The sequence below is a fragment of the Tyto alba genome, unplaced genomic scaffold (assembly GCF_018691265.1).
Source record: "Tyto alba isolate M040663 unplaced genomic scaffold, T.alba_DEE_v4.0 Super-Scaffold_7, whole genome shotgun sequence".
In the NCBI taxonomy this organism is placed as follows: Eukaryota; Metazoa; Chordata; class Aves; order Strigiformes; family Tytonidae; genus Tyto; species Tyto alba.
Window position 1 is genome coordinate 37,157,138 of NW_024881328.1, and position 14,954 is coordinate 37,172,091.

The following is a 14,954-nucleotide window of genomic DNA, read 5'->3' on the forward strand; positions in this document are numbered from 1 at the left end:
TAGTGTCCATTCTTACCTTACTGCTGAATGGAAAAAAGTATTTACTTTTCCAACAGTGCTGGCCAAACAGCAGAAACCTGATAAGTGCTGATACAGTAAAGCAAAGTTTAAAATTAGCACCAGGTTCAGCTAAATTACATGTAGAAAGTTTCACAAACTGATTTAAAAAGACAAATCTGAACTGAAATTTATGAGTATGGTTTTAAATAAAAGAGTGAACACCCAACAGAAGAAATGCATGACAGGGAGAAAAAAATGCAGGACGTATGGAGTAAACCATGTTTCCTCTTTCCCCTTATTCCTCTCTCCCTCTTTGCACTGGCGCTGTACATTTATTCTCCCTCACCGAAGTAACTTACTCAATCTAGACTTGGAAAATAATAATAAATGAGCAATGGATGGTTGAACTAAATTTGTAATTTTTTTGCATGGAAATATAACATTAGTTGTCAGACTGATCTGGATATTGAAAAGGACAAAAAGGAGAAGGCTGCAACAATTCAAAACAGAAAAAAAAATTAAAGAACTGAGGATAAATACCAAGTTTCTAAACTGAGGAAGGGTTGCAGCTGGACAAGGCTGCTCCTGTGTTAAAGAACAGGCTCCTTTTGGAATCTGAAGTGTCAGTGCATGGGGTTAATATTCTGTTTGCAGGCTATTAGTGGGATACACAGGGTATATACTTCTCTACTGTAGTTATATTTGTTCTAAAATCACTTCTTCAGAAGAAATAGTTAATTAGTTAATCAAACATTATTACCAAACAGAATTTCCCAAACATGAAAAACAGAAAATGTTTTGCAGTATCTTTTCTCTTACAATTACTAAGGCAGGAATGTAGTGATATGTCTTTTTTAGTAATGAGGAAACAGAATGTTTGTTGGCAACAAAACTGGATTTTGCAGTATTAATATTTCACTCAGGAATATCCTCATCTAGCCCATCAGTACAAGTTCTGACCTAAAGAGTGACTAAATATTCTGTTACACTGATTCCAATCAAGAAGCCAATTTCTGGCATTAAATTTTACAGGTAAAATAAAATCTGGAACGAAAAAGAGATATTTTTTTTTTTTTATCCAGGAAACAGTATGTGAAGTTTCTCCCTAAATATACTGAAATATTCATAAAGATGAGAATTTAGCTATTTAATTTTAAAACAGTCTGTAAAGCAGAATAAAGGCTACCATTTGTAGCCTTCCAATGCTGACGCATTACTAACAGACCAGCAAAACACCTCCCAAGGGGCTTTGTGCCTTACTGCAAAGGGACTTTATTTCCCCTTTTCCTGAAACCTTCCAGTTCCCTTTAGTTATCTCCCTGCACTTCACTTTGCACCAAAACTGACCCCAAACCACCTACTCAGGGGGGGCCAGGGGCAACCGACGCAGCAGCCCTCTGGACAGCCTACCATCCAGAAACAGGCTCCCCCTTGGAAACTTCTCTCCGGCATTTGCTCTGGACACATCCCTACACTGCAAAGGAGCAGAGATCACCACTCTCTTTCCCTCCTCCTTCGTGGCCCCGTGCGGTCCTGTCATGCTGGTAATTCTGCCTTTCTCTTCAGAGCAACAGCAAAACGTTTTATTTTGTTATTTTTTTCTGAAGAAGTTGAGAAAGGAAGCACAAAGTCTACTGCAGTACTCTGGTCCAATGCCACCAGCAGCGATGAGCTATAATTAATAGGCCTGGTGATGACCCTTATTAGCATTACTGTCTGTATAAGTGCTTAAAACTCAAAAGGAAGCTTTTTACTCAATAAAAAAACAAAACAAAACAAAACAAAACAAACAAAAAAAAAACCACTCAAAAAACCCCCAACCCAATCCAACCACAGAAGGCCATTAACTAATGCAAAATTCATGGGAGGAAAAAAAACAAAAACAAAAACAAATATAGTTATAGAGTAGTGTGAATTTGGAAGAGGAGGGGGTAATTTCGTGGTTGCATGTGCATTACAAATATACATATGTATATGAACACACAGATGAACATTTGTTTGTGTTCCCTTAATACTTAAAAAGGCTACAAAGATGAATTGGAAAAAAAAAAGAAATATAGGAAGAGATGCCAAGTTACATTCTGGAAAAGCAATAATAACAGTAAGAAAGAGCTGCGCAAGATCCATTCAAACAAAAGTGTTTAAATCCTCATCTGTGCTTGCTTAACATTTGGAAAGTTAAGACTGCCTGCTCATAAGGACACAGCAAGACGTTGCTCTCTTCTAATATGAGAAACAAGCTGAAGTAAGTGAAAGAATATAGTATTTCTCCATTCCAAAAAATTCAGCTGCAAGAATCTTATCTGATATTAAAAGTGGTAAGTCACTTAGCTACAAAGAAGAGAAAAATACAAAGAAAAATACTGAAATGTATTGCAAATAATTATTTTAAGTTGCAAGAAACAGGGAAAAGGACGTTGCAAGTGCACCCCTGTGTCCCATGAGCTCCATCCAACGGCAGGCACCGGGGTTGGGCACAAGGCAGTGGCACTGCACCCGTGTCCCCGCTGCCCAGCCCCGCTCCCCCTGCAGAAACACAGCTGCCCCCTCCGTCACGCAAGACATCGTGGGTTCAGCACCGAGACATCCATACAGGCCTTTTTCTGATCCAAGACCAGCCTAGGTGGTGCTTGAAGAAGTGATTTATTTTATCACTCTCAGGGATTTTCACGGCCATAAATTCTCACCATGGCCTTCTTGTCTCTTTTGTCATCTTAAACATCCCTCTTGGCTGGGCTCAGTGCACAGCAAGGTCCTGCAAAATGCAGTGCCATTCCAGGCTGCCTTGAGCTATACAGTGGCTGCTGACTGGTGGAAGGGGACAGGGCCCAGCTGAGAGCAGCCAACCTCGGCCTCTGCCTCCATGTCTCATCGAGTGGAGCCCAGCAAAGCTGGACACAAGTCACGAAACAAGCGCTGTCGTGCTCTGCATCGCTCCTTGCAATCCCCTTCACCATTACTCCAGCAGGTAGCCAACTCCAGCTTTTCCACACAAGGGCTACGTTTAAAATTTGAGAGTTTTAATATTCTTATTTTATGAAATCTCTTATTGGTGAACATCTCTAAAACTCTTATCCACTACGTATCATGTTTGTTTGGCTTATGAAGCAAATCTTCAGAACGTTTTTGAAGCTCTTAAGGTTTTATCCTGTAGTACAAAAAAGCTCTTTACAGACATACTGCTCTAGACGATGACACTTTTTTTGAGAATCATATTTCTACATTTCCAAGATGTTTCTACATGTCCAAGATACAACATGTTGCCTCTGTCTTAGCCTGATTCTACTTTCCCCAGGGGAATCCAACGTGCAAAAAACAGGCCTGAAACACACAACATAAAATACAGTTGGCTCCCAGTAAATAGTTCGTGTCTCTCATTATGTAATTCTCCCCGTACGTGCTGAATTTCCCTTCGAACAGACGCGAGCTCTCTGGCCAGGCCAGGAGCTGCAGAGGGCCTGGGAGCCGGCCCCAAGCCGACCTGCGCCCGGCCGGCCGAGGCACCGCAGCCTCTGCAGGCGCCAGCCAAGTCGGAGAGACAGGGTCTTTCCTTTTTAAGAGGGAAAAACTCTACCACAACATTTTTTTTTAAAAAAAAAGCTGTAATGATGACTACAAGGATTTGCTGCTTTGTTTTTAAACTACAATGACAAACAACTGATAACACTCCATTATCTTTGCTGAGATTCCTGGCGTCCCCAAACGTGCTATACTGCTCTTACTTTATACCTTATATACTTCATATCTCATAGGAGGTATACCTGTTGTAAAATTATGGCTTTTTTATTCTTGTTATGCCTAGCCGCACCCTTTCACTTTCAAATTTCTTCTTCTTCACCTATATTCCAGGAAATATTTATTCAAACACATAAAGATGTTCAAAGTTTGGACTTCTGATTGGCTACAGATTGATATTCTCTAATCTATTTGGCATTGATCTCCTAACAAATCTGCAAAGAAAACAAACATGTAGAGAAGAGAAAAATGTAGACAGGAAAAATCTGTGCCTATAATAGGGAAAGAAGACACCTATTAATTTAGTCTTCCTGCATAATTTGTGTTTTAGTACTTCCATACAATTTAAAATACAGTTTTAGAGCAGGGAGATCATTTTCATCCAGGGAGACACAGTTTGAGAAATGACCTCTGATTCTGTGAGGAAAAACTCCAACTTATAATTTACTTAACCAATTGTATTTGCATATCTAGATGCAAATACATTAGGGCTATTAATTTTATTTTTCATCACAGCTTTTTTCTATTGTTGTTGCTGTTTGATATTTGAGAGAGCGCTCCTGGGAGAGGAAACAGCACCAAGCTCGGGTGTGCTGCCGTGATATTAGGTGATTAATCAGAAGTTCTGGGATGGAGAGGAAGACTTTCAAATACAGTAATAAAACCACTTCGTCCTTGTAGTGACAACAGTCTCTTGAGGAATGACTGATGTAGGGGACTTAGCTGTGTGATCCAGCCTTCTTCACCGACAAAACAAAACAACTTGACGACTCTGAACAGCTACGAGGCGAAGGTCATTCAGAGCCTTAGACTTAATGCTCAGCCACATTTATCAAAACTGCAGTGTTTCGAGGAACACAGGCAGGATTTTTTTCACCCTGCATGAATATAGCACTTCAGAGAGCTCCTCAGGCACTTCCAAATACTTAAGAAATGCTGCATAAAATCATATAGATGTTTTTGAAGTCCTGGTATAGGTCTCAAAAGCTGCATTCTGTGATTTTAGACCATCATCATCAAAGAGCAATTCTCTCATTACTATATTAAATAATAGCAGTTCTGCAGCATTTCTCTCTGTATTGAGCCTAGAACACTTTTTTTTTTAAAAGACACCTGCATTACACTTTGGGTTTTTTCTTATTTTTTTTTTTTTTCTGTCTCGGCTTTCAAAGCAAACAAGAGACTTCATTCTTCTCCATTACCTCTGACTGCTTGCAAGTTGCTTTTCTTGGAGTATTTCACAAAGCCTACAGATATTGCTCTCCAAATCATATTGTCAGAGCTAAGAACAAGAAAACACTAAGAGAGGCGGTGGAGATCTTGAGACACTGGTCTGTACTCTTTCACATCCCAGGAAATAGAATTAGTTTTTCCCTATTCCTAACCTTTCTTTGAATTGATGGAAAGAAAAATAAAATCTTCTACAATAAAACTGAAGTACAAGAGCAGCTATGAACATTTTGTCTGATAAATCATCCCATGGCTTAGATGGTATGATAACAAAGTGCTCAACTAGAATTAAATATGGCATATGGATGTTCAGAACAGCTGGGATGAACTCAGGTTTAGGCAGAGCTTTCATTCATTTGATTATATAGAAACCACTGTCAGGTGCTGGGATCAGTGTAACTGAACTGGCTGCATATGCTCACAACTCTTCCTGGATCATGGGAAACTTTTTCTGGTAAGTGCTTTCCCTCATCTGTCCGTTATTAGTAGAAAGGTGTGACCGAAAGGAGAAAGTTAGAGAAAAATATGAAGCAAAATCCAAAACCAGATTATCTATTTCTCTCAGCCCTAACTGCTGGAAAACTTCTGCCATTGAGGTAGGAAGTTTCAAGACAAAGGCAGAACACATTCAACAGTAACACCTGCAAATGGCTCTAGCACACTTAGTAAAATTAGGTTACTCAAAAAAAAGCACATGGTATGAAGTTCCTTGAAAACTCAGCAAATTTGAGTGAGCCTATACTGCAGTATATGCTGCCTTCCCCCTTTTTCACCCAAAATATGGGAAGAGGCGTGGTTCTTTGTAACACCAGTAGAAACCACCACAAAAGACACTCCAGGAGAGTTAAACTTGAGTTAACATTTTAATCTCGGAAATTAACAGTCTTATTTGCTAGTAATATTACAGAAAATTACTACTTTGCCCAGCCAAGCATCCGTACAATTTTTTCTACTGGAAAACTAGAAACTTTTGTCTGATTTCCTATCAGGAAGATTAGAGTTGTGGAGGTCTTACAGAGGCAGAGGATGGCTTCCTGTATTTCACCAAACACATCCACAAAGCCACATGCGAATGCAGACACACAGGCTCGCTACACAAAAGATGGAGAGGTAGGATCTGCTCTGCTCTGTCAGACACTGGTGCAGTACCCACCATCTCCCGTCTAAAGCCATCAGAAAACAAGAATAATTACATGAACCACTGGAAACAAGTCCCCATTCAGTCTCACACCTGACCTCAGCTTCAAAATCAATTTTTCATCAATACTTAATAGAGGAATGAACATTGCAGCCTCCAGGTTCTCATTATTTTAAAGTGTTTCAGAGCACTTCAAAGTTAATAAATAAAAATCCTAGCAGTTCAAGTGGGGAGGAATCTTTCCACTACTTCTTTTTTCCTGCCTTCCATCAGTGAGGTGCTGCTGTGTGAACATAACACCTGAAGAATCAGCTCCAGCTGTAGTTTAACTAAAAGTATTTGCAATTTTTAATAAATATCTATAGGATGCATTGACGCCACCTGCTAATTTCTTATCCAATATATCTTTCCCTCCAGCTTCTCATAGATTGCTATTGCTATAGAGGGCCACATCTCTGTAGTTCTCAAAAGTAAATCTAACACTCACGCTGACAGTGTAAATTATGAGCTAAAAAAAAATACCAGTGAGAGAGAGGGAAGCGTTTCAGGGAGAAGTGCCAAAGGAATAAACAAATCACCGGCTTACATAATACAGATATAAGACACATGTAGCAACTCATCTACATTCACCCTGAACAGAATTACAGGACAAGGGGAGACTCAATTAGAATAAAAAGCAATCAAACCAGATCCTCAACCATATGATTTCAACAGATTAAAAATATATATATATATATATATTTACACAGAATAATTACCAGCTAAGTGGACCAAGCAGAAATTTCCTGTACAGTTATTACATATCTTTACATTATCATTACATGTCTTTTCAGTAGAGTCAAGACGCATCGTATTTTCCTCTGAATTATGTAGTCCTGACCCCTCCGGAGACCAGGATGTTGCGCTGGGATGTGCTGCCTCTCTTGTCATGTGGAAGCACAGCTTTTATGTTACCAAAGTAGGACCCACAACTTGGAGGTGCGGTGATAAAATGTGGGTGTAAAAATGTAAATACCAGTGTTTTAAAGATAAAGCATATCTTATTGTGAACTGAGCCAGAAACTTTTCATTACCACAGCTTTTTTTATATTCAATGTATTTAAGTAAAAGCATAGCCCATTTCAGAAATGCATCTGCACTAAAAAAGTTCACTAAAGAGTATGTCAAGTTTCCTATTCACATCTGTTGCAACAAATGCTTCCCACCAAGACATCTCTTGGGTATATGACAGCATTTATTTATGTGCAAAATTAAACTGATAGCAAGGAAATTGTACATTTACACTTTCAGCAATATTTTTCATCATTCCCTGTTGCTTTTCACAATTTAACTGTTCACACGTCCGTTTCTTCCTATCTCAGAATTTCTGACTGTAAAATCCTCATGTTAAGATTTGTTTCTAAGAAAACAGTGCACTTCGCTTCCCAGAACCTGAAATGTGGGCACAACTCAACTGTGATTTCCAAGCCCGCCTGAAGGACATCTTATCTCGTTATTCTACCTGAAACTAAGTTGAAGTAGTGAGCAGATTCCTCTTACCTGTTTGTGAGCATGATCATAAGAGTTAATGTGATTGTCAAACTCCTGGTGTTTATAGTACTGCTTGTCACAGAGTTCACAGTAGAAGTTGGCTTTAAGATCTTCCAGAGCTTTTGCTATCGTGTTTTTCTTTTCAGCATAATCCTGGAGGGGGGTGGGAAAAAGTAATTTTAGTTTTGCCTTTGATGCTGCGAATGGATTTTGTGCTCTGCAGTTAATCATATTTGTAAACATTTACACACCTCCATCACTAAAAGCCTTCGCATATTTGCTGTGTTACACTGCACATATTTACTGTATCTGCTGCGAGGCTGAGGATGTGCACACTTCAATTTGCTACACAGCTGCCAACTCCCCTTAGGGGCTCTGTCGGAGGCTAGCAGGATTTCCCCAGGTTGTGTCTAAATACAAATATTTATCATGCTGAAGGCTATTTTCAAGTTAATTTCGATCCCAGACTTGCTGCTCCAAAGATCTGCTAGGTAATATACCGAAGCAGAATAAGCATGAAGATACAAACTCCAGTAATTTAGTTGTCAGCTTTTACAACAAAGTGCACTTATTAAAAAGGAAACAAAATTACAGAAACCCTGCTGGGTCCTTCTCAAATGCATGTACACGTGAAAACATGAGGAACACTTTCATAGCTGAGATGCAATGAGTATCCTCTATAGCTTCGTTATTTATCATTCAATAATGGAAGGACAGACACACATCTCCATTTACCATGCATTAGCAAAAGCATTACAACCAACCTTGCTTATCATTCATGAGCAAATTATATACAAATAATATTTATTAATTTCCTAAATATACTGATGATAACATGGCCTGCTCTGAAAGAGCATAGAAATGGTCTGTCATCTCAAATTAGTTTAATACCAGTTAAACATTAAACATGTAAAACTTCAATGCAATGACTTCTGCTTTTGGTAAGTCTGTCTGGGATAGAATCATACCCTGAAATCCCAAACATGGCAAGTCTGTTTAAGAAAATACACCCCTTTGATTTGTTTCACAAATTTTCATCACTGTCAGCTCTTTGGAATGGACCCTAAATTCCCCTTGTTTCTGTCTTCTTCCTTGTTCGGTCATATTAAGATAAAATACAGTCTCATAATCAGAACGCCCAAAAGTGAGTTAATTCTGGAAAAAAAAAAAAACAACCTAAACATATTTGCTAGCAGTTAGCACAGCTTTGAACTTCCAATACATTTTGTACATTTGGGGAGTTTAAAACAGAAAATTTGGTTTTAGCACACTATAATAGTTTCATGACAATGTAGTTTATTTAAAAAAAAAAAAAAACAAAAAAAAAAACCAACCCAAAACACAACAGAGGAATAAGTCATACAATTGGAATTATATCCACGAAGTACTTATTTAAAATAGTACTTTAAATACAATTCAGTGTGACTGGACCGCAAGCGAACACCATTGATTCACAGAAAAACTGGGGTACTCCCTCATCAAAATTTTGTCCATTAAAAAAACTGCAAAAGTCATGTCAGAATGGTGCTTTGAATACTGACTGACACATGAGGAATTCACACATTTCTAAAACGATGTTTCATAAAATCTGTTTTGTTTAAAACCAAAATGAGTTGGCATTTACTTTCAAGAAACAGCAGTATTTTACACTCTGAAATAAGTTTATGCTGTATGGAAACCTAACCTTGAAACTCTGCACTTAGTTCTTGGTATCAGCTAGAAAGAAGCTATAGGTTTTGAACCACTTCAATAATTACCAAGATGCAATGTTTAGGAAAGCAGTGGAGACAGCGTATTAAGACCCTAAGGAGATAATACTCCCTTGAAACATTTTAGAAGTAATTCTCATAGTCTACAAAGGGATGCCACCTGATTTCACTTTTTTAAAACAGGAGAAAGAAAATTCTGGATTTAGGGGAATTATCAGAACTCTGAAATATTAGATACGACATCCATGAAGGATGAGAACGAATGTGATGGATGCTAAGACAAGATCAGTGAATTGAATAGTATTTTTCTCTATATAAAGTTCTCACAACATGTTGTTGATTAACCCTCAAGGACAATTTTGTAAAACTTCCTAGCATAGCATAGTATCTTGAATAGTTACGTAACGTCACTGGTGTTCCTATTGACATAAAGCATCATTTTTAAAACAGCGTATTTATTATAAAGCAGAACCTAACCTGAATGCAATTACATTTGACACCCCAATGCATCCTAATGGAGCAGACATACTGGAACCTCAGGAACAACTTTACTGGTAAGTAATAAAATCTCATCATGATCTTAGCATTTCTACTACTAAACTAACTCAGTTATGGTTCTTTTGGGGGTAGGATTAATTTTATATTACAATATTACATCACAGTTTCAGAAGCAAGGAAACAATGTCACCACATCATCTAAATTAGATGCAAATAAGTAGATGGAATATAATAATGGGAGTTTGATCATGTGCAGCAAGGGAGGGGAGAAGCAGGACTTTTTACAAGATTGAGATCTTTAAAAATTAGAACTATTTGACCTTAGGAATATATGAATTACTGCATTGGATAAGGTCAACTTTCTGAACCTCTGTAAGATTTTATTCTGTACAACTAAGGAAACTGACCCTTAACTAAGGACCCTTCCCTTTTGTTTGCTTTGAAGCTGCTACTTTTATGTGTTCTCATATTTGGAAGTGGTCATAAACATTCATTTTTTTATTCCCTTTCTCTTGGCCATTTATAATTATATACAACCCCTACCACACTCTCTCTCAGGTATCTCTGAACAATATAGTTCTGGTTTATTCAGGCATTCCTTATATCAAGGTCACTCATTACCTTTGCTTGTTCTTTTCAGCCTTCAAAAGAAGACATAGTAACACAAAATACCACAGTGCCATACAGTACTTACATTAATGGTCTCTATTTTCTTCCCTATTCCTTTTGTAATAAGCCTTAACATCTGAATTTTTAAAAAACACCATAGAGCACTAAGCCAACATTTTTATACAACTCCTTTATCACCTACATCCTTTGCTGCTGTATAATACTTTGCTGGAAGGAGATGTTTCTATCCAACTACTAAACTTCACCTGCCTTCATAAACTTCACATTTCTTCAGCGGCAGCACTGGCTGTTAACAAGTAGCATGGTTGAGATACTCGCTTCGGGATCCAAGCATGGACAGTAGTGTTAACTATTCACTCCAAGTAATCAGGAAACATTTTAAAAAGGTAGTTTCTTCATGTTAGTTCCTAAGACTACCAGATGAGACTCAGGAATTCTACTTTAATGTGGTAGGAAAATATATTGAATCACCTCTACAAACATCTTTCTCGTTTAGTCCTTTCCAAGACTTCACCTTAATGTATTTTACACATACGCACAAACACCCCCTAATGAAACCCCTAATAGAGGGTGTTCAGGAGATTCCCTGTGGCTGTGGGATCCCCTGGACTGTGTCATGACTGAGGATAAGTTACCATTGCTGGTTGACATCGGGAGGCAAGGAACGTCCAATTTCAAGGAGGAACAGGGAATGGAAACAGGAGAATACAGGCTGCTGGTTCTCTGCCTTCTAGGCTGTATCGATTGATTTCGCAAGGAGCACAACCCTGGAAAAGGAGGCCTTTGCGAGCTCTATTGATTTTGATGAGGGATAACTGCCCAAGAACAGACAGTAAAAAATTTACACTCCCTGGACCTTGATAGTACTGGGAAACAGATTGCAGACAGAAATGACCTGGAAACTTACTGGAGAGAAATATTCCTGGAGTGAAGTAGCAGACAAAAAACTCACTTAAAATGGTTAAATATGATCAAGCTTAGTATCAATTTCATCAAGATTTGCAAACCATCCTGGAAGTTTTAAAAGAACTTTGAATTATGATACAGGTTGGTAATGAAACTCAGAACGGAGCGTCACTTAGTTTCATTATCTTTTTCCTGAAAGGCTTATTATCTGAAAGCCTACAGCTATAATTCACTTTAGCTATTTTTCATAATTTATATGAAAGATCTCTAATAAGTGATCACATCTATCAGCTGGTTTTATTTCTCTAAATCTATCTTCTCCATCCTCCAATGCCTTAAACGCCGTCAGATGCTACTGCAAATAAATAAATTGGATTAAGAGCGGTCTTCATCCACAGAGGGGCTACCTGTAACTACCTAGACTGGACTTTCTGCTCTCACTATATGAGAGAAAAAGAAGAAAAGCTACAGAAACACTAAACACTTTACATAGATAACTTTGGAGAGTTGAATAGATGCCTCAATCTAGTGGTTATTTTCATGGAGTGCACTTCAGACTCATACTTCTACTGTCTACAGAAAGGTCAGGTGGAAAAAAAAAGTAACAGTGTGAAATTATAACACATCAGCTACTCTATGGTGATAGTCAGTGTGAATATTCTTACTTTATAATAGATGTGAGCTCCTTTTATTGCAGTAAGCTATTCTGCATTTACTGTAGACTTAAAAGGGTCAGGCCTGAAGTCACTGCAAAGTAAAATGTATTACAGAAATAAACTCCCACTTCAGGATAATTTACTGGTATAGTCATACCAGAGAGGATTAGACTGCTCGGGTCTGATCCTCTGGATTAGACCACATTAGACCTGACAGATGTTCCAGTGTAACCTTGTTTCACAAAACATATTTAAAGCATTTTTTTCCTGTTCCAATAACTGGGGGAAAAAAAAAAAGCAAAATTGTATTTTGAACATTTTCAAAAGACTCGAGCTAATACTCTTGATTTGGCAAAGCTACTCTATGCATTAGCTGTGTTTATATGAAAGAATTTGACTAAAAATATGTTGTTACCAAAAAAAAAAAAAAAAATCAAGGGAAAAATCTGCCACAGCTTAAGAGCACACTTCTTCATAGTCAATTAACTGCAATACCAGTAGACACAATTAACAATGGATTCCTTAACTTCTTGTATATTTACTAGGTATTATAAAGACAGTATGAAGAAGCAGATTTTGCTGAATAAAATGTACAATTTACTTACATCTCCTTTGCTATCAATCTTGGTATTACTTAGTACATATAATTCTTTTTAGTATCTTTGTATATTGCTTTTTTTCTCATGTAAGCAGTCTGTACATCATCCAGTGACGCAACTGGAATGGATAAATAAAAAATAGAATACATTAATAATATTAATGCAGTCTAGTACCAAATCCAATTCTTTATAAGGCTCTTGTCCTTATCAAGGCGGTGAGACCAAAGCAAAAGGCAATTAGATGCCCTGATAAAATTACTCATTGATCTTAACAAATTAATTTCCAAGTAGCATACACCAAGTTTCAATTTCATACCAAGTTTACAAGGAGAATGGCTGGGAAAATGAATACCAAGAATATTGTCAGATCTTTTTGACTGCCTCACCCAAAACTTTCTCATTAGCTGTGAGATATGATAGTGACCTAAAACTCACAAGGCCATGAACATCAGATGCAATTTCCTTGATTTCTTCCTCTCTTCTGACATTCTCCTTTCAGGCAAAGGAGTTTCCACCATCAATGACCCCACTGCTTCACTGCACTGGATGAGGATGGGCCCAAGGAAGTAGTGGTATCCTGAAGACCCCTGCATTAATGGAACATCAGAGGCTGAAAAAAACCCACCCTACCTTTACTTTCTCTTCAAGATTACCGGCAGACAACCAATTCCAACCAAAACACTTACTACGTACAAGAGAGCTAATCAGTATTCTGTTATGGGCATACTTGAAAACGCTATTGAACACATGCAAATAATTATAAAACTGGTTTCTCTGCTTCCTAATAAACACACAGACAGTACTTCACATTTAGATAAACACCCTAGCATTAAGATAAATAACAGTGCAATTAGAAGGAAATAGCAAAATTTATTCCAATTAGTGCTGTTGGCTTCCTAATGTCATCCTCATTTTTTTTTGAAACACCGAATTTGTTAGCCATACACCTACTAATGCAAACAGCTGAATTCCACACCCCCTGCATTAAATGGAGCGAGATGGATGTGAACAGGGACAGAGCTAGATTCAGTGGAGAGCAAAGCAATACAGAACAGTGTCCTGCAATGTTAAGATTGAATTAACTTGAAAGGAAGCTTACGATGAGACAGCAATTTGTTATCAGATTTGTCTGTCTCATTAACTTACTTAAAGCACTTATATTGTATAATCACTTTTAACTGGGACTCAGAAAATCACTTGATTGGTTTTTTTGCCATTAAAGCTAACTGTTGTGCACAGATCTGTAGAAGTATTTATTTATTCTAGCGCTTTAAAACATACTTCCAGGCAGAGCATGCACTTACAAGGTGAAAGTGCTGGACACAAATCTTTGCTTGGATACTTGTATTAAGAACAAACTCTTCATCAGCGCTTATGAGAAAGCATGGGTCTAGTTATAACAGAGAAAAATTTATCTACCCCATCTCTACCACTAATCTTTAGAAGTCCATACAAGGTGGAATTGAAAAAGGCTTTGCTGTAGAAAAGATAGAAGATTTAACTCTAGATAATATCTTCTTCACTGAATGTTCATCACTGCTTAATAAGCAACAGACGAAGGAGCCTGGTATTAATCTCTTTTACTCCTCTACGTTAAATAGTCCAGTCACACACTTTAATTAAAGCAGAATTTTGATTTAAAAACATCCTGGGCTTGATTTTTGGCATTTAATTTCCTTATAGCAGGCATGTAGACATCTAAAGGTTTTCATAGCTACTTAATGTAATTTCACTGACAGGTAAGTGTCTAACGTAATTAGACTCTTCGTGAAAATCAAGTTTTTCTATTTGATCCTTCCAGCAACACACTAAACTAAATGAAGTGCCTTTTAGCCCTGCAGAACTTGCAGCCCTGGAGATGGACTGAAAGCCCTTCTTGAGCATGAAAACCGAGCACTGGAACAAATGTCAGTGTTCACGCCTGGCAACCCTCAATCCAAGGGGTCTGACCACATCTTTCATGAGGCATTTCAGGACCTGAGAAAGGGTGAAGGACTGGGTGAGCGCAAGTTGTTTATTGATTTCACTGCAGGTTAAGTGAAAGCCAACTGATCAGCTGCTATTAATTTCTATCAAAAAGTTCCTCTAGAGCTTTTCAAGCTTTAATTTGTTGGTGAAGTTAGTTTTTGGTCTAGTGAAAATTGTCAAAAAAGTTGGCCAGGACATTGGGGTCATAGAAAATTGGACCACATCTTATTAAATATATTTAATTTTAAGCATGTGATTGATCTATGGGGCAACTTACACATGAAAATCTGCATACCTGTATTTTCAAGATGAAAGTTCTTGGTGATTATTGAGCTCAGTTTTCCTAGCTTTGGCC

At 37.8% G+C, this 14,954-nt stretch overlaps 1 protein-coding gene across 4 annotated transcripts in view; it reads right to left on the reverse strand.

Moving 5' to 3' along the window:
* The window catches only part of ZNF804A (zinc finger protein 804A), a 157,893-nt gene that overhangs the window by 32,240 nt on the left and 110,699 nt on the right, over positions 1 to 14,954 (reverse strand). For all 4 annotated transcript variants that reach the window (XR_006164575.1, XR_006164576.1, XR_006164577.1 and 1 more), the window contains exon 2: positions 7,643 to 7,786. Coding sequence is in view for 1 of the 4 variants with exons in the window: in XM_042784339.1 (XP_042640273.1) it covers positions 7,643 to 7,786 (144 nt within the window). In the remaining 3 variants the exon portion in view is untranslated. The remainder of the gene's footprint in view (positions 1 to 7,642; positions 7,787 to 14,954) is intronic.